Genomic DNA, 18,799 nt, shown 5'->3' with positions numbered 1-18,799 from the left:
TGTAGATCTCTTCAAGCCCAAACTCCATCTTGAATTGAACTGTTAAATTAAACCTTTATTTGAATATTTGTGTCATATTCATATTTGTTTCATTAAATCTGAGTGTCACCTACTGTGTCGATATGAAGACAAGTGTGACAGAAACAGTAAGTTGTGTCATGGAATGTGAAACAAATGTGTTGTATAAATTTAATCACTCAAAATTACACCACAAGCTTAGAAAGTGGAAGAGAATTCTGATAAGACCCCCGTGTGTCCTCTTGTGTGTCCAAACAGAAACAGCTGGGGGCGACACTGAATGAAATTAGGAGGAGACTTGAAGAGAAGGAGAAGAATCTGAAGGAGATGACGAGGACAGTGGAGGAGATGAAGGTGAGTAGAATTAAGATGACACCTCATATCAAAGAGAGGATAAAAACTAAAAGGGTTGTGAGTTTATGATGATGACGTGTGAGGACAGGGAGATGGAGAAGGAGAGAAGATGGTTTATTGTGTCCTTCATGGCGTTTCACTGCTGACAGCATTTCATGTTTTAGTCATTAGGAATTCAGACCACAAGACCCTCATGTCCTCGGGTTTCTCATTCCTCCACTAAAGGTGACTTCACTCCCCCTAACAATAACTCATAATGAATGTTGGCACTGATGATCTGAGTTGGATCAGTCAACACAACATTCCCTAATGGACTTTCTCTATTCATTCTGATATGTCACAGCTTTATTGGACTCCATAAGTGAAGGTGTTAGGCTGCTGGACTGAGTGCCGATAACGCGCACCTCAACTTGTTTACATGCTGTTTTGCTGAAATGGGCCGATTGCTGCCACTCCCCTTCCTAAACTAATACAAGGACAGGCCAGTATCAGACCCTGAGGAGTCCTGCTGTACATTCATCTATTGAGAGATAGCTAGATACTTTATTAATCCCAATGGGAAATTCACATAATCCAGCAGCAGTATACTGATACAAAAAACAATATTACATTAAAGAGTAATAAAAATGCATGTAAAAACAGACAATAACTTTGAATAATGTTAGCATTTACCCCCCGGGTGGAATTGAAGAGTCGCATAGTGTGGGGGAGGAACGATCTCCTCAGTCTGTCAGTGGAGCAGTCTGTCACTGAAGCTATTTCTCTGCCTGGAGATGACACTGTTCAGTGGATGCAGTGAATTCTTCATGATTAACAGGAGTTTGCTTAATGCCCCTCGCTCTGCTACAGATGTTAAACTGTCCAGCTTTATTCCTACAATAGAGCCTGCTTTCCTCACAAGTTTGTCCAGGCATGAGACGTCTTCTTTATGCTGCCTCCTCAACACACCACCGCGTAGAAGAGGGAACTCGCCACAACCGTCTGGAAGAACATCTGCAGCATCTTATTGCAGATGTTGAAGGACGCCAATCTAAGGAAGTATAGTCGGCTCTGACCTTTCTTACACAGCGCATCAGTATTGGCAGATCAGTCCAATTTATCATCCAGCTGCACTCCCAGGTATTTATAGGTCTGTACCCTCTGCACACGGTCTCCTCTGATGCTCACGGGGTCCATGAGGGGCCTGGGCCTCCTAAAATCCACCACCATTTCCTTGGTTTTGCTGGTGTTCAGGTGTAAGTGGTTTGAGTCGCACCATTTAACAAAGTCTTTGATTAGCTTCCTGTAGTCCTCCTCCTGCCCACTCCTGATGCAGCCCACAATAGCAGTAGTATAATCGTATTTGAGGTCTGATGTCTATAGGCTGAACAGGACCGGAAAAAAAGTACAGTCCCCTGCGGTGCTCCTGTGTTACTGACCACAATGTCAGACCTGCAGTTCCCGAGATTCACATACTGTGGTCTGTCTGTGAGATAGTCCACAATTCATGCCACCAGGTATGAATCTTCTCCCATCTCTGTCAGCTTCTCTCTAAGGTGGTGAAGCAGCAGCCGCTCCATGGTCTTCATCACATGTGACGTCATAGCAACAGGCCGGAAGTCGCGCAGCTCACTAGTACGTGATACCTTTTGGGAAGGGGGTGATACAAGATGTTTTCCAAAACCTCGGGACTCTCCCCTGTTCCAAGCTCAGGTTGAAGATGCGCTGTAGAGGACTTCCCAGTTCCAACGCACAGGCCATCGGCAGTCGTGGCGATACTCCATCTGGACCTGCTACTTTGTTGGCACGAAGTCTCCTCAGCTCTATGCTCACCTACGCTGCTGTAATTGTGGGTTGGGATGTCTCACCTATGCTGGTATCAGCAGAAGGATGGATGGTTGGAGGATGCAGTACTCCAAGGTGAGAGTGGGTAATGGTGGTCAAACCTGTTAAAGAAGTTGTTCATCTGGTTTGCTCTCTCCATGTCTGTCTCTGGTGGTACCCCACTTCGAGCTGCATCCAGTGATAATCTTCATCCCATACTTCCTTCATGCTGTTATTCTGCAGTTTCTGCTCCAGCTTTCTCCTGTGCTGCCCTGAGCTGGACTCAGAGTTTCTTCTGCACGCACTTGAGCTCATGCTGATCACTGCCTTTAAAAGCTCTTTTCTTCTGGTTCAAAAGGCCCTTGGTGTCACTTGTAATCCATGGCTTGTTGTTAGCATAGATGTTAACATATTGATATCATAAGCTCTAACAGTCAAATGAATGTATACAGTATGTGTCAAAAAGACAGTTATAAGGCAGTTTCACAAAAGAAGGAAAGAATAAACAATTATAAAAGAAAGAAACAAAGATGAAAATGACATTCAACACACAATAACCGCCATACATGTGAATAAAAATATACAGAGTGAAATACACACCTCAGGCCCTTCAGAAGTTCACACAATACTCCAGAGTTCATGTTGTCTGATTATAATGTGGAAATGAATTGTAGAAGGTGGCCAGTGGAAGAATCTGAAAATTAAAATGTAAAATGTTTTCCCAGTCAGTCCTGAGCCATTATAATAAAAGGACTGCAGTGAGCTCACCGAGTCTGCTAGTTAAATTTAAATTCTAGATTCACGTCCCTGGAGACGATCGCACACCTTCACCTATTTACACAGCTCTTCAAAGACGGAGTTCCTTTTAACAGATGCTGCTCTGTTTAGTCTTTTTCCTCCAATTATTGTTCTCTTTCTCCTTTCATATAATTGTGTGATTTATGCAAATTCCCATTCCAACCAGCTGTCCAGCCTTCAGGTGTTCTGCACTGTCAATTACTTGTCTACTCCTCAAACAGGATGTATGGACTATCTTAATACCCACACAAGGAGACCAGACAGACAAGCTGCAAACACACAACATTTACTATGCAGCAGAGCTACAATTTAACCATTTGTATTTTATGACAAAGGATAGTAAGGTGGTGCGGTGGTCACTTCTGTTGCCTTTCAGATCACCATTCATGGTCCATAAGGTGTTTACCACTACTGGTATCTCCAGTTCCTCTCCCACATCCTCACGTCAGGTTGGTTAATTGGCAGTGACTGTAATTTGACTGTCCAGAATTGCTTCCTGTTTCATGCCCAGTTCTTCCAGGATCCATTTATAAGAATGTTCTCATCGGCAGAAAAAGAACTCTTTACACACACTTCTGTGCCTGGATAGACTTAACTTTTACAATCTGATTTATTTAGGATAAACTTCCATTATACACCCAGCACCATCTGGTATACTAAAATACCAACCACAGCAGAATCGGACAACTGGAGTGCATCCTTCTGTTCAAAGAAATTTGGTGGGATATAACTTGTTACTCAATATGTGTAGTCCAGAAAAGAGACAGAAGTGACAGTCAAGGAAGAACAAGTTATTGAACGTGAGCCCTCCTGCCAGACTGACCTCCATACTGGTTTATGCTTTTCTAGTTTTATTATAGAATTCCAGCTCATTAGTGAAACATGATGTCCTCCATCTAAACCCACACTGACTGCTCATTGGCACTCCTCACGTAGATCTGTGTTTGTCAATCTTTTCCAGATAATTGCTATCATTAATTTATTTGTGACACATATTAAGCTTATATTATTGCCCTTCCAGTTAAAATATAACCCATCCCAACTTCTTCCCACACAAACATTTTACGAGTGTATTAAGCCATCTAATCTTCCTAATCTCACATGGACTGGTGTGGAGCAGGTAGACGTCCTGAGATGACCGCTTTGTCAGTTCTGCTCCTCAGCTTTATACTCAACTCTTAAATCTGTACTGCAGAACTGGCAGTCTGTCCCACCTATTTTGATTATTCTGTGACACCTGGACAAGCTTGACGATGACACCTGGGTCATCCACTGTTCTGGCAGCCATCCATAGATGTTTTCTACCTGTGACCCAGAAGGCAACACAGCATGTGAGACTCTCTGTATCTGGAGCAAAACTTCATCTCAATTTCCATAATTCCTGAATCTCTGACTATGACTACTTTTAGAGCTCTTCATCCTTGCCTACTGTCTCAGAGATATCAGAGTCACTGTGCAGCTCTGAAAGGTCCTGAAAACAGCTGAACACCTCCAGCTTTGGGGTTGATGATCCTGAACAGTTTGCACCTCATACCCTACGCTTACATCCTTATACCACAAATCTGCTCAACCCTCTATTCTGTCCAATTCCCTTTGTATATTCCAGACTATCTGTTAATCCACCTCTTTTGGTATCATCTGCAAACTTAATCAGCTTGTTACTTAAATTCATATCCAAATCATTTATTTATAATAAAAATTGCAGTGGCCATAGCACTGATCCCTGCTGGTCTCCTCTCTTAACATCGGCCAATTCTGATGAGGTTCATCACACCATCACCCTCTGCTTCCTGTGTCTGAGCCAATTCTGCACCCATCTTGAAACATCTCTCTGAACTGCCACATCTTTTATTTTGATGCCCAACTTCTCATGTGGCACCTTTCCGGCTTTCTGAAAGTCCAAATTAATATCATCTGCTCCACTTTGATCATAGCCTTTTTTTGCTTCCTCATAGAATTCCAGCATGTTATTAATACACAGCCTCCCTCTTTCTGAGTCCATGCTGAGTGTTCTTGCCATGTGTTGCTCAATTGTATCCTTAATAATTCCTTCCACTAATTTTCTTGTTATGCACATTCAGCTTACTGGCCTATCTTTGGTTGGATTTGCCTGGTAACCCTCTTTATATTTATATAATGAGATAATATTTGCCATTTTCCAGTCCTTCGTAGTTCCCAAGTATGTTCACTGTCTGTGTTTTTTAATTCTCCTTTACTATGCCTGATGCACTTCACCTCCTCTTTGTCTGATCTTTTACTACTCAAATATTGAAAGCATCTCTTAGGGTCATCTTTTGCCTTATCTGCTGTTTTCTGCTTTAAATGCCGTTTAGCCTCCCTAATATTCTTCTTACTGGTTGCCCTCATGTTCTCATACGTCTTGCTGTTCTCTTTGGATTTTTTAGTCTTCTATGCCTTATTCATCCTTTTTTCCTTTGTAGCTTCTTTTTTAACTCTTTATTAAGCCACTGTGGAGTTTTGTTACATTTTCTATGAATTACAAATTTAGGTATGTATCTGTCTTGCATTACATGTAAAACATTTTTAAACTTGTTCCACTGCTCCTTGACTGTCTCCACACTTAAAAGCTTATCCCAGTTTATTCTCTATAGACTTTGCTGCGTCTGCTCAAACTTTTCCCTAATGAAGTTAAACTTGACAGTTTTAGTCTTTTCACAATTGCACTATATATATTTTATTTTCACGCAATTACCTCACAACAGACCAGATTTTCTCAACAATAGCCATTCATTTTCTTCTTCTCCGATCCTCTCATTCTCCACTCCAGGTTAACATTGTCCTGATCCACTGTCAATCCCAGTTGACCAGGAGAGGCTCTTTTTAAAGACCACCCTGAGTAACACTAGCAGGGTCCTCACATGACAGTAGTGCTGTCCCCTAGCAGCTTGTGCCAATGGCTCCCATAGATCCTAGAGAGCCGCTTATTAAGACTGCATACAGACCTACAAGTACCTTAAGAAGATGTTGCTACCCAGAGTACCAGGGGAATACTAAGCAGGGAATACTCCTACAACCCTTCTCCTAATTCAAACTATCCTCTACAACATCAAAATACTAACAAAAGTGTCTTGTGACTTTTATTTTTAATTAGGTGACTCGATTCAATATTTTTCTCCTATCCAACAGCTTTCTGTGGAAAGAGTGATGAGGGAACACGAGAAGAGCTTCACAGATCTGATTCATTGCATTGAGGAAGCCCACAAGAAATTGATAGAGAGGATCAGAGAACAAGAAAAGAGAGAAATGGAGAAGGCTGAAGGAGTCACGGAGCAACTGGAGAAGGAGATTGAGGAGCTGAAGAGGAGAGAAGCTGAGCTGAAGGAACTTTCAGAGACCAAGGACCACATCCACTTCCTGCAGGTGAGAGCGACACTTCACAGGGAGTCTGATCAGACTGGGGTGTGTGGGACCTGAGAAACTTCAAAATCAAGAGATCTGAGGAGTTTTTACAAATGGCAAGAACTTACCACTCAGTGCAATTTAATATGTGCCTAATATTTCCACAGTTTATGCAAAACTCTGAAAGTTCCTGCCTTCATGTACAAGATAGGGAGGTAAATCTACAGTTGTTTTTTTGAGGAAGAAAATTTATATGAAATATATTCTTGGTATGAGTCATTTTAAATGACATCACCTGGTAAAAGAAGACACCAACTCCTTCATATCTTTAAATACTTCTGTCATGTCATCTCCTCATGTCTCTGTCCTTTAACTGACGACATTCAAATCCTTCATTTCCTCACAGCTCAAACCCCACAGTCCTGTCTGGTCTTTCTTCTTCTTATCTTTCTTTTGTGCTGTTGTGTCATTTCTCTAACACACAATATTCCTGATGTGGTCCCACAAGTGTGTTCTACAGGGCAGTTTACAGAACTGTGATGAGCGCACAAAAGGCTTCCAAGTCTTTCTGACAAGTCACACATTTTCTAGTTACAGACCTTCTAAGGTACAATTATACTGAAGATTGTGTGTGTCTATCTTTGGATTTAATTTAATTGACAAATTTCCTTCTTGGGACAAATATACCATCTATCTATGTATCTATTATAAGGGACGGCCAGCAGCTCAACCCATGCGGCGCGCCCGTAGAAGGGAAGGATGGGGGAAGGCAACTACTTTTAGACACTGCCTCCTCCACGACTAATACATGGGGACTTCCCTGCAAAATAGCAGTGCCCTGGATTCCCACAGGGCACTATGGGACTTGGAGTTCAGCTTTACAGACCTGCTGGGTACTGTGGATGGCACCAGGAGATGCTGCAGGAGGACCTGGGGAGTTTTGCTCTCCTCATAGCCTGGACGTACTAGTGAGTCACGAGGATAGACATCCAGAAATACTTCCGGGTTAAAGAAAATTCAAGTTCTTCATTTGACCTGGAAGTGCTGGCAAGTCACGTGGACGAAAGGAGAGAAGCACTTTCAGGTTGGGCACTATTTAAAGGACTGTAGTGAACCCAGCCAGCAAGCAAGCCAGAGTCGGATGGAGGTGGACAAAGCTTGCTTGGAAGTGTGGAGGAGGTGAGAATTGTAATTATTGTGTTATGGTGACTGTTGTGCTTAGGGAGCACTGTGCAAGAAGAAAACAATTAAAAATACTTCTAGGCGCTTTTACCTGGTGTCCTGAGCATTAGTCTGTTGGGTTTAAAGGGGCAACAGTGACCCCTAGTGTCCACTCTATCTCTCTATCTGTCTGTCTATCTATCTCTCTTGTCTATCACTCTATCAAAGAGCCCATTGCCTTGTTTTGTCTGCTAAGTCAATTTTGCCCCTGCCTGTCCGTTGCCCCCTTGGTCCACTTATCTACAGTCTGGTGACTCACCTCTTGGACTTCTGTTCTAAAAGCTTTTTGAAAATCAAGGCTGATGACATTTTTTGGTCCATCACGTGAAACATTCTAAATAACCAATGAATGTATGATAAGTATTCTCTCTATCTAAACCCAGGATGATTGTCCACCACACTGATGTTTAGTTAAGAGGATGTCCATCTTATTAATGTTACTTTTTATTTCTATTTGTTCCCTCTTCTCTCCTACTGCAGACTTTCTCAACTTGCTCTGTCCTTCCTGCTGATGGAGACTCGCTCAGCTCTACTGTCACGGTTGAGTTTTCTTCTGAGGACCTGCTAAAGGAGCTGTCAGGTCTGAAAAAGAGTCTGGAGAAGATCAGCCAGCAGGACATCCTGACAAGGATTCGACAAGGTACTGTGACTGTTCATGTTTTGTTAAAGTCCATTAGGTGGACCAGAATAAAACAGAAGGGACACTGACTTGCATGAAGTAGGCCTGCTCTTTTACATTTATCTCTAAGCCTTTACTGTTAAGAATTTTTTCTAATGTCCCTTACTGTAACTAGCTGAGTGATATCACACTGTTATTTTAAACAGAGTAACTGAATGTTTAATGTAAATATTTGAAAATGTAAATATTATTAGCGTAGTGAAACACCAGTTTTTTAAACAGTGTTGATGGTACGTCTATCTGTTTTGATCGTGTTGTACATTTATGAACCTCTTTGCACTGGACATGCCAGTCCTTACATTCCTCTTTCTTTGTGTTTCTTGTTTGGTAAAAAAGATAAGCAAATTAGAGGAGTGCATTAGAACCCTGACCACTTCAGGACCACCTGAACACTCCACTGAGTGCACATAACAAGTTCACAGGTGAAACACATTAACATACTTTACAAATTATAAAGTATATAATATTTACATATCATTATACTGGGTGTTTAAACAAATCTGTAAGCTAAAGCAGTTCTGCACTGATGAACATAAATTGAACCTAACAATGTCTGTCCATGAACAGAACTGCTGAGCTGTGGCCAACTGACAACACAGGAGAGGAAAACAGAAAGTGAGGTGATGAGGGTTAACAGGTCAGACATGTGTGCGCCCAACTGCACCGGCACTGTTTACTACCTGGAAGAAAGTCTGAGATACAATGGTGGATTAGACTGGGCAAGCTGAACTCAGTCAGTTTCTTATCATGGAGCTCTGAGATGTTGGTATCTAAAGCAGAGTTCAAGTCCACAGAGAAGACCCTCACATGTGTCTGTGGCTCATCAAAATGTTAGTAAATAAAACTCACTGCATCATCCACACACCGGTCGGCTCTGTGTGCAGACTTGATCTGCATGTTTTGTTGCTTTATTTTAACTCCATTACATTTATAATTAGTGTTTAAGAATTTAACATTATAAAATTACATCTTAAATAGGAATGTCAGCATTAATAAGTTAACACTTGAGCTTAATTTTAAAGCCTTGATCCTTTAAACTAACGCAAAGTTATCGTGAGATTTTAGAATGTACCATCTCGTTCCTTCTCTGGTCACTCCTTTGTCATCTGAACTGCACTGATCTGCTGTGCTGCTCTCATCTCATCTTATCTCATGCAGTCTGCTGCAATGTTCTGAACAGAACTTTACCTTATATGTTATATACAAATGTTTTATCCCATACAAATCACAGTCAGGAGAATTGATCTCTTCAATTCTTGAGAGATTAAGTTATTAATGTAACAATGGAATAGACACCTGTGATTATTTGCAAGGAGATCAGATCCTGAGATTTATTTCCTGAATTTGAATTGCTGCTTTTAGGGTTATTTTATGTAAGTGATTACTTCTTCAAAACATACATTAAAAGGCTGAGAACGCTGTTGCGCCTAAAGCTGTAATGTAACAACACTTGCCTCGATAACAAAGGGCCTTCTTTTACTAGACATTCATTCTAGAGCTCCTGCAACTGTAAGAATTCAAAATGAATATGATGAGTAATCAAAGAAGCAATTCAATGTTGTACTAAATAATTTAATTTATTTCATAAAATTTAAACAAAATATTAATAAATACAAAAATCAAAACTATTGGATTACAATCTGATAGTAGAATTAGGATGTTGTGACTCGGGTGGCTTATTATTTCATTTCAAAATCATTGTTTGATGCTCCTGTTCGATGCTGCATTGTGCAGCTGCCTTTTTTCTTTTTCATATTGTGCACAAAAAGAAATCTACTGTGGAATTTGAAAATGTGAACAAAGTTGTTTGCCTTAGCAACTGGTTTAGAAGGTTAAATAATGATGACAGTAGCCTTGAGCAATGTTACAGACATGTCCAAAATACTGTTGGTTGTTTGCTATAATTTTAACAATAAATTAAATTTCTGATGTCCTCCGAGAATCATTTCCAGTATATCGTAATACTGACATTATTATATTTATACCTGATCTGATGATGTGGTTCATAGGATATAATAATAAACCAGAATCACTTTAGATTTAAGTGTCCATAATTATGCTGTACGTACCATTGAATTTACCTGTATAATTACAGAGTAACTAGGTGTTATTAATTTCTACTTACTGTGTAATACAGTGTAACAATATAATTTGGTACTAAATTGTAATTGTTGTTCCACAGTTTTTCTAACGGGGTATGCACATAAATTGTGGAATAGCAATTAGTTAATTGCTTAACCACAGCATTACACAGTAAGCAGGAGGTAATAACACCTAGTTACTCTGTAATTATGGTAACTTAATCTAAAGTGATACCAATAAACCTTGTCAAATATGCACCGTAATGTGAGATTAGTCACGATTAATTTTGTAAATAAAGTTAAACTTTATTCACAAATTAAAATATTCACAATTACAAATATTAATCTACTGACAGGCCTAAACTTAACATTCTCCATTCTTCTCTTTTCTTTGTATTTTCAGATCGTGAAGCTCCAATCTTTACCCTACAGCCTCCACAACCTCGGAGCAGAGAGGAGTTTTTACAATGTGAGTCTGTCAATTCATTGAATTTATCATCATTTCACTGTTAATATCTTAGGTCAGGTTTATGATATGAAAGTATAGCCTGCAGAAAGGATTACGTGAATTTGGTGTCCTGTGACCTGGTGCATTATGGGATTTTGGGATCTGTTAGACTTGAGTCTCTGAAGTGTCAAGTGGACTCATGGGAAATCCTGCCAACTATGCCATATCATCCTCTACTTTGTCCTTTTTCTATTGTCATATTTTTCTTCTTTGCACTTCCTGCTGTTTCCTCTTTCTGTATTCCTGTGTCACCATTCTGATGTTTTTCTACTTCAGTCATTCTCTTATATAATAATAATAATAATAATAATCCATGGCATTAAATGAAAGCAACTTAGTGTGCTTCACATAAAAAACACAATGTCCACCACAATTAAGATATACATAAACAGTATATGGATATACAGATGCATTGACAAGCAATGGATTGAGAAAAAATCAAGAGTGGTCTCCCATAGACTTTCTCATATACTCTGATATGGGAATGGATATTTGAAGAATAAACCATAAGACAATAATTATATTTTTATATTATGTACAATAAAATACCTTCAACAACAAATCAAATTAATATATTGAACAGTTATTATAAAAGTAAAGTTCAATAAATAGGACTCTGCAGCTGCATGAAAAAAAATAGAGTATTTGTTTAGTACCACTTCCAGTTGATGGATTTTGCCATTTCATCTATCAATCTCATTGCGTTTTTGAGATATCGTGTTTACACACACACCGCCATAATTCTAAAAAATGTTATTTTTGGACTCAGGAAGGTCTAAAATCTCAAGGTTGATTTTTTTTCATAATTACTATACTTTCTCTATACTTTGTATACGAGAAAGTAAAAAAGAATCAAATTTATGTGAAACAAGTTAAAGCTGACAAAGTATTCAACATCCTCTATTCGTTTCTCCGTAGAGCAGAAACTTTATTCATGACTTAATAAATTGTAGGAATTAAATCAAATGAAGATGGCATTAAAAATTTTGGGGAAGCCATTAGATGTTAAAAGACAGCATTGAATATGCATCAGTCCACGATGAGAATCACAGGGGTCTTCAGTCACTCAGCCCTCGCAAAGCTTTGCTGAGTCATTGTGTGCATCACACTGGAAGTATTGATAAGCCACAGTGCTGGAGAGATTTCTTTGGACTGATGAAACTAAATGAGATTTTTACAGTAAGTCACAGTAGCTCCGTGTCCACCAAAAACAAAACAAGTGTTGAAAGAAAAAACTCAAAACATGGAGGAAGATCATTAATGTTAGGGGGCTGCTGTGCTGAATCTGTGCAGGGCACAGTAAAATGAAAAGATCATCAAGACATTCTGGAGCAAACATCACAAAGCTCTGTATGAAGTGTAGATCATGGATCCTCCAGAACTTACAAGTAAGACCACCCAAATATGGTGGAAATCACATTAAAATCTGCTGAAGTGATCCGCTGTGCACCCTAAAATGAATCCAAGTCAACATCAATGGGAAGAGCTGGAAGTTACATTTGGGAGAAGTCGTCCATCAAAGCTAAAGAAGAGTGGGCCAAGTGGTTCAGTGAGAGGAGTAGAAATCTCATCCAGAATTTGGCAGATTACATCACTGGTTTGAAGAGCAGTCGTGGAAACTCCCCGATTACAGTGAGGGTGACTTTAATAACACAAACCTCACCATTGACCTTCCCAGATACAAACAGCTTGTTAAATGGCCCACCAAGGACAGGAAGACTTCAGATGACTGCTACTGCGCCGTGAAGGACACATACCGGGCTTTACCTCGCACTTCACTGGGTAATTCTGACCACATTATGCTACAGTTACTAGCTACTTATAAACAAAGGCTAAAACCAGTTAAACCAGTCAAGAAATCTATTTGTTCATGGACTGATGAGTCAGGTGAAGCATTACAAGACTGTCTGGACTGGACAGATTGGCACGTTTTTAAAATATTTATGAGCTGCCTGACACTGTGACATCTTGTATCAGCTTCTGTGAAGAGTTCTACATTCCCAGAAAATCTATTGTGATTTATAACAATGGAAAGCCACGGCTTACCAAAGATCTAAGGAATCTCCATCAGGTGAAAGAAAAAGCCCCTAAAACTGGTGATAAGGCCACCTAGAGACTGGCCAGGAATCGGCTAAACAACGCAATCAGACACGCTGAATGGAAACACAGAAATAAACTGGAGCTTCAGTGTGGAGCAGACAGTCGCTCCTCTGTGTGGAGAAGCCTTCAGTCTGTTACTAATTCCTAAAAGTCGTCTCCCAATGCTCACTCAGACTCCTCATCCCTCCATGACAAACTTCACAAGCTCTATGGCAGATTTGACCAACAAGTTGCTGAGGCCTTTCATCCCCTCGTCTCCTTCAGCTCTAAGGTTGTTATATCAGCAGCCACTTCTTCAGAATGCCTCTCCCCCTCTTCTCCCTTTTCTATGAAGGAAAACGACGTCTGGAAGTTGTTTACGGCACAGAAGTGTAAGACGTCAGCCGGCCCTGACTCTGTCTCACCTGACACAATCAAACCTGTGCAGGCCCCTCGTTACTCTCTTCACAGACATCTTTAACTCGTCTTTTGCTCAGTTCACACGATCTGCTTTAAATCTTCTGTTACTGTTTCTGTTCCTAAAAGTGATAAAATAAGCTGCCTCACTGTTCACAGGCCTATTGCTCTTACATCAGTTTTAATGTAAATACTTGAACGGATTCTTCTAAGCCATCTGAAATCTGTCACTGCTACTGATCTCGACCCTCTTCAGTTTGCATTTCGAGCACACAGGTCTGTAAAGGAACTTCTGCCAGAATCCTGTTTGTAGACGTCAGCTCAGCTTTTAACACCATAACTTCTACACTCTGAACTGAATCCTTCCATCTGTGAATGGATTTACAGTTTTCTGATTAACCTGAAACAATACGTTTGTGTGGACTCCCACCTCTCAGACTGTCTCTGTATCAGCACAGGTTCCCCTTGAGGCAGTGGACAGCCCCCCTACTTTGCTCCTTGTACCACAATGACTGCAGGCTCACTGATCCTCAGATAAATCGTTAAATTTACTGATGACACCACCATTATTGGTCTAATTACTAACGGCAATGAAACACCTTCTAGAAAAGAGGGGTCTCGTCTTGTGTCCTGGTGAGCTTCAACACCCTGCTGCTCAAGACCACCGAGAAAGTGGAAATGGCCATTGACTTTCACAAACAGCAGTCACAACCCTCTGACACTAGAAATGAATGATTCAGCAGTCAATATGATGGACTCCTTCAAAGTTCTGAGCACAACAATCTCAAACACTCTCAGCTGGGACATGAACACCACCACATCACTAAGAAGGCAGAGCGGCGATTTGACTTCTTACGCCAGATAAAGAAATTAAATATTTCACAGCCAATCCTCGTTTAGTTTCACAAAGCCGTAATTGAAAGTGTAATCACATTCTCCATTGGTGTCTGGTTTGGCCCACTGATGTCACACTCCATAAATAGATGAGAGCGTGTGGTGAGGTCTGCTGTGCTCTTCATCTGTGCAGACCTGTAGACATCTCGTGTCACTAACCGTGCCATAACGACCACCACAGACTCATCTCAGCAGCTCATCACTTCTTCACACAAACTCCCAAACGCTTCAGTCAATTCAAACTCAAACTAACAGACACCTCCAGAGTTTCTTAGCCAGAGCGACAGCCTCTCCCAGCAGTGACTTAGCCGTCTTCTGTGTGTATTCATGTGTTCTGTCAGAGACTGTGTGAAGGTGTGTGTGTGTACAGTGTGAGGACATGTGTGTGTGACATGGGAATACACACTACACACTCACACTCTCAATGGCACATCACTCTCAGCACATCTCCTTTATAATTGGATTATTCTACAACTTGGTTTGAAGTTTGTCTTTTTAACTTCAGCTATTTCTGTTATTTGTCTGTGATGTTGTGTTCCATTATAAGGAGCTCCAAATCTACCAAGTCAGATTCCTGCACATGAAGTACTGGAGAATAAAAGGGATTTGGATTTATTGTGATTCGAGAATTTGATTTTAAATTCCCCACAGATTCTGTCCAATCAGATGAGCTCTTTACTATTAGTGTCTCATCAGCGCAGCTCCTGATTGGTTCTTGTTAATTGTCTGTGTTGTGCTCCGCCCCTAGTCCCGTTACACACTCCCAAATTTCATCACTCGTTTTCTTTTCTCTCCTTTCAGACTTCTGTCCCCTCACACTGGACATCAACACGGCACATAGAGACCTCCGTCTGTCTGAAGGGAACAAGAAGGTGACATATGAGGGGACAGAGACTGAATATCCTGAACACCCTTACAGATTTGACTACTGGTGCCAAGTTCTATGCACAGAGGCTCTGACTGGGACTCGCTGTTACTGGGAGGTGGAGGGTAGTGGACACATCATGAAGATCGGAGTCGCATATAAAGGACTGAGAAGGAAAGGAGGGGGCGATGAGTGCCGCCTTGGATACAATGACAAGTCTTGGAGTTTGCAGAGGTCTGTTTTCCAGTGCTCTGTGCGTCACAATAACAAGAGGACTGTAATCCGCGCCCCCTACAGCCCCAGAATAGGTGTGTATCTGGACTGGCCTGCTGGCTCTCTGTCATTTTATAGCGTCTCACACACAATGACCCTCCTGCACAGGTTCAACACCTCCTTCACTGAGCCCCTCTATCCAGGGTTTAGTGTTGGTCTTCACTCCAGTGTAACAATCAGCCAAATGACACCATGTGACCAGTGACCAGTATCCTCCACTGGTCACTTGATGTCCCCACAAGCGCAGGTCCTTTTTGTGTTTGTAGTTTAGGGTGAAATTAATTTAACAGGTTGTTGGGGGTAGCACCTCTGTGATTAAATTTGTGGATGAGAATGCGGGGCCAGTGCCGCTGTCAGGGTCTCCATTATTATTGGGTTTGAGTAGCCAATCGGGTGTGTGTGTCATAGTGGGGGGCAGAGTCACTTCAGACCTACAAATACCAGTCTGACCAGCACAAGTCACTGTTGATTCACAGCCACATGTCCTTCAGGCTGACACCCCTACAACTACTGAGGCCCCCAAGTGTCACTGAATGTCACCTTTTAAGTAGGACAGGCGTGTGGTTCTGCTGGATCAGCACAACTGAAAGGCGCTATACAGAATCAATATCGAGAGCTCTTGAATAGTGACTATATGTAGGAGCAGAGAGTTATAGATGGGACTGGAGTGTTGTCCACTCACAAGGCATGTTGTGACCCTCCATTGGTCACTCAAAGGGTCCATCACTTCAGAATGAATTCACTGTGAATGTCTGAAGACGAGGACTCACCGGTCAGTCAGATTTCGGCCATACTGACAGAGTTTGGTGTTTTAGTTGATGTCACATTAAACTTTAAACTGCACCTACTCCTTGTCGCCAGATTTGTCACTCTTGGTACCCTGAAAGCTCCAACATCTTCAAAAAATGAATTCTTGGTGAGTTGGCACACACTTGACATGGGTGCACATGTGTGGCTTTGCAGTGGACTGGCACCCCATCCTGGGTTGATCCACCTTGTCCACAAACCTGAAATTGAAAAGCGGATAAGAAAGACAATGAATGGAGAGAAGGGGTTATTGATTGATCAGTCGCCAAACTACTGCCTCTAGTGGCCACTCTCAATATTAAATGAATGGCAAGGCTGAGGGGGAGGAAAGATTTGGGTTTGATCAAATGGATATTTAGTGTGGATTTCTTAATATTGTCATTAGCTTTAAGGAGAGTGCAGCTTTGTTAGGTTATGGAAGATTCTCTATGAGAAAAGAACATTTATTTGAATTAAGCTTTTTAATAATCGTTATGTATTAACAAAATAGAAATCTAATAATTGTTTACATTTTGTATAATAAACTCCCAATGGTGTTTGGTGAATAAACAATAAGGATGACTGACATTTGTCAAATCTGCTCCTCTGTGACCTTCTGACTTGTCACCACCTCTGGTCACATCTCTTGTGTTGTCTGATCTGAAGATATAACACTCCGTATTGATGATCCATTTCTTAATAGCGCTGGAAAAGTCAGAATATGCTTTTTAATTCTCAAGACAATGGGGTGAGTAACAAATAAGATGTTGATTTGGATTGAATATTTGATTTGTAAGTCTAGCAGTGAAATCGATCATTTAGACCTGAGCAGTGCTCTCCATTCAACATCTGAGTGTCTGCGCTCTGTCATGTGTACTGTGTGCCCCTGTGTGTCCGCTGTGCCCACTCCATCCTGCACCCCCACACACACACTACTGAGATGTTCAGTTAATAATAAAGATGGACATTAAATGGTGAATTTGACACTCATGGACACCACAAGAAGTTGAAGTGCATTGAGGACTGAAGTCAGCTATGATGTTTCATTTTGGGTTTTAATTTCTGCCTTTAATGAGTTTCCATTTTCTTTCAACTTTTTGCTATTTTTATGAATTGCTTTGTAAATTGATTTGTTTTTGTTGTATGTAAGATGTGCTGATGTATATTTTGTTTTTAAATCTTTATGTATTTGGTTAGTTTTGTTGTCCCTCATTTCTTGTGAAGCCCAAGGGGCGGGGCCACTTGACACTGCAGCTGGAGCTCCGCCCCCAGGGCTATTTAAGAAGAAGCTGCAAATGAAAGAGCCGCTCCAACACTGGACTCTCTCCTGTCTGGTGGGCTCTGCTTTATGTTTTGATGTTTGGTGGTCCTTTTGGTCTCCTGCTTTAGGTTTGTTGGGATTTTGATAACCTTGAGATTTTTGCTTTATTATGTCTGTCTTTTATTTGTAAGCATATTTTAATCCTTTCTTTAGTAAATTTCTTTTAATCCTTTTCCTCCGTAAACTGTGTTTGATTTTATTGTGTAGGATTTATTTTTGTTTTTCTATATTTACATTTTCTCTCTTAGGAGACGCTTTCATCTAAAAGACATTAAAAGTTAACGTCAGTCAAGGGACTGTTTGGGTACAAGTGTGACAGGGAGCAGTGGGCCCAATTGGTTTAAATTCTGTTCACAAAGGGTTAATGTGCAGAGCTCCTTTTCTGAGTTTGCGACATTAAAAGTGGTGTCCCTTAAGGTCCGCACTGTGGCCACTGCTCTCTTTAATAATATATATAAATAAACCAGAAAGGAGAATCACAAAGAGAGAGGAGACTCAGACTGACGGGCTGACTTCATGTTGAAGTTGATGACGAGTGAAGTGTTGTGTGTCACTGCGGTGTGAGAGTTCACTAAAACACAACGTCTGCTCCTGAATGAGTAAAGAACTTGCAGCAGATAATATTCAGTCAGTGACTCGTCTCGTAACACAGAATTAGAGTGTAAGAAGGTCTTAGCGTCAGGACAGGGGGCTCTAGTAAGAGGTGGGCAGCACGAGTGCTCATGAATAGGAAGAAGTCCAAACGGTGTAAGCAGAGGCAAAGAGCTGACAAGAGGGGAACACAGACTGGAAAAGTCAAGTTGAATAACTTCATGGAGAGACACCAGCAGGCGGTCGAGCATCACAGGAGCTGAAGGGGCCAGCGGGTGTTACAGAACTGCACTGCTTAGCTAACCTGATATTCATCTGAACAATCAAACTTAAATAATGTAAATTTAATAAAAAGGGGCTGACCATCTAAGTAACCAAATCCTAATTTAAAATGAGGCCAGCACAATGCAAGTCCTGTTTGATGTTGGACTTGTGGAGGGCGGCTTGGACAGGTCAGTCCTCCTTGAAGGCCACGTCTGCAGGAGACCCCCAGCTGGTCGAGCCCCTGAAGCCCGGAGGAGGAGGTCACTGGTCTGCACTGTAGTAGACAATTGGTGGTCCTGGAGCAGAAGTCCTTCATGGAGATGGAGTGCATGGTATGAACTGCTGTTACTCCTGAATGCTTACTGTGATATTGGGAGTGGAATTCCAAACCTGCTGAGATGTCTGACACCCCACTGCTCACTCATCACTTTATCTTATTTAACAGGTAAAATCTCAATCTACAGGTAAGAATAAAGTGTGAAGAGGA

General features: G+C 41.1%; 2 protein-coding genes across 4 annotated transcripts in view; one reads left to right on the top strand and one right to left on the bottom strand.

Moving 5' to 3' along the window:
* LOC120528357 (zinc finger protein 184-like) overlaps positions 1 to 18,799 on the bottom strand; it is a 700,371-nt gene that overhangs the window by 104,784 nt on the left and 576,788 nt on the right. The gene's annotated exons all lie outside the window — the stretch shown is intronic.
* Positions 6,319 to 17,538, top strand: LOC120528384 (tripartite motif-containing protein 16-like; the record flags this gene model as incomplete). Its single annotated transcript, XM_039752543.1, has 4 exons — positions 6,319 to 6,354; positions 8,035 to 8,194; positions 10,718 to 10,783; positions 15,014 to 17,538. Coding segments are annotated over 4 exons (804 nt in total), but the record flags the coding sequence as incomplete, so codon positions are not given.

The sequence above is a fragment of the Polypterus senegalus genome, chromosome 4, assembly GCF_016835505.1.
Source record: "Polypterus senegalus isolate Bchr_013 chromosome 4, ASM1683550v1, whole genome shotgun sequence".
Lineage (NCBI taxonomy): Eukaryota > Metazoa > Chordata > Cladistia > Polypteriformes > Polypteridae > Polypterus > Polypterus senegalus.
This window is presented reverse-complemented; position numbering and strand designations above follow the sequence as displayed.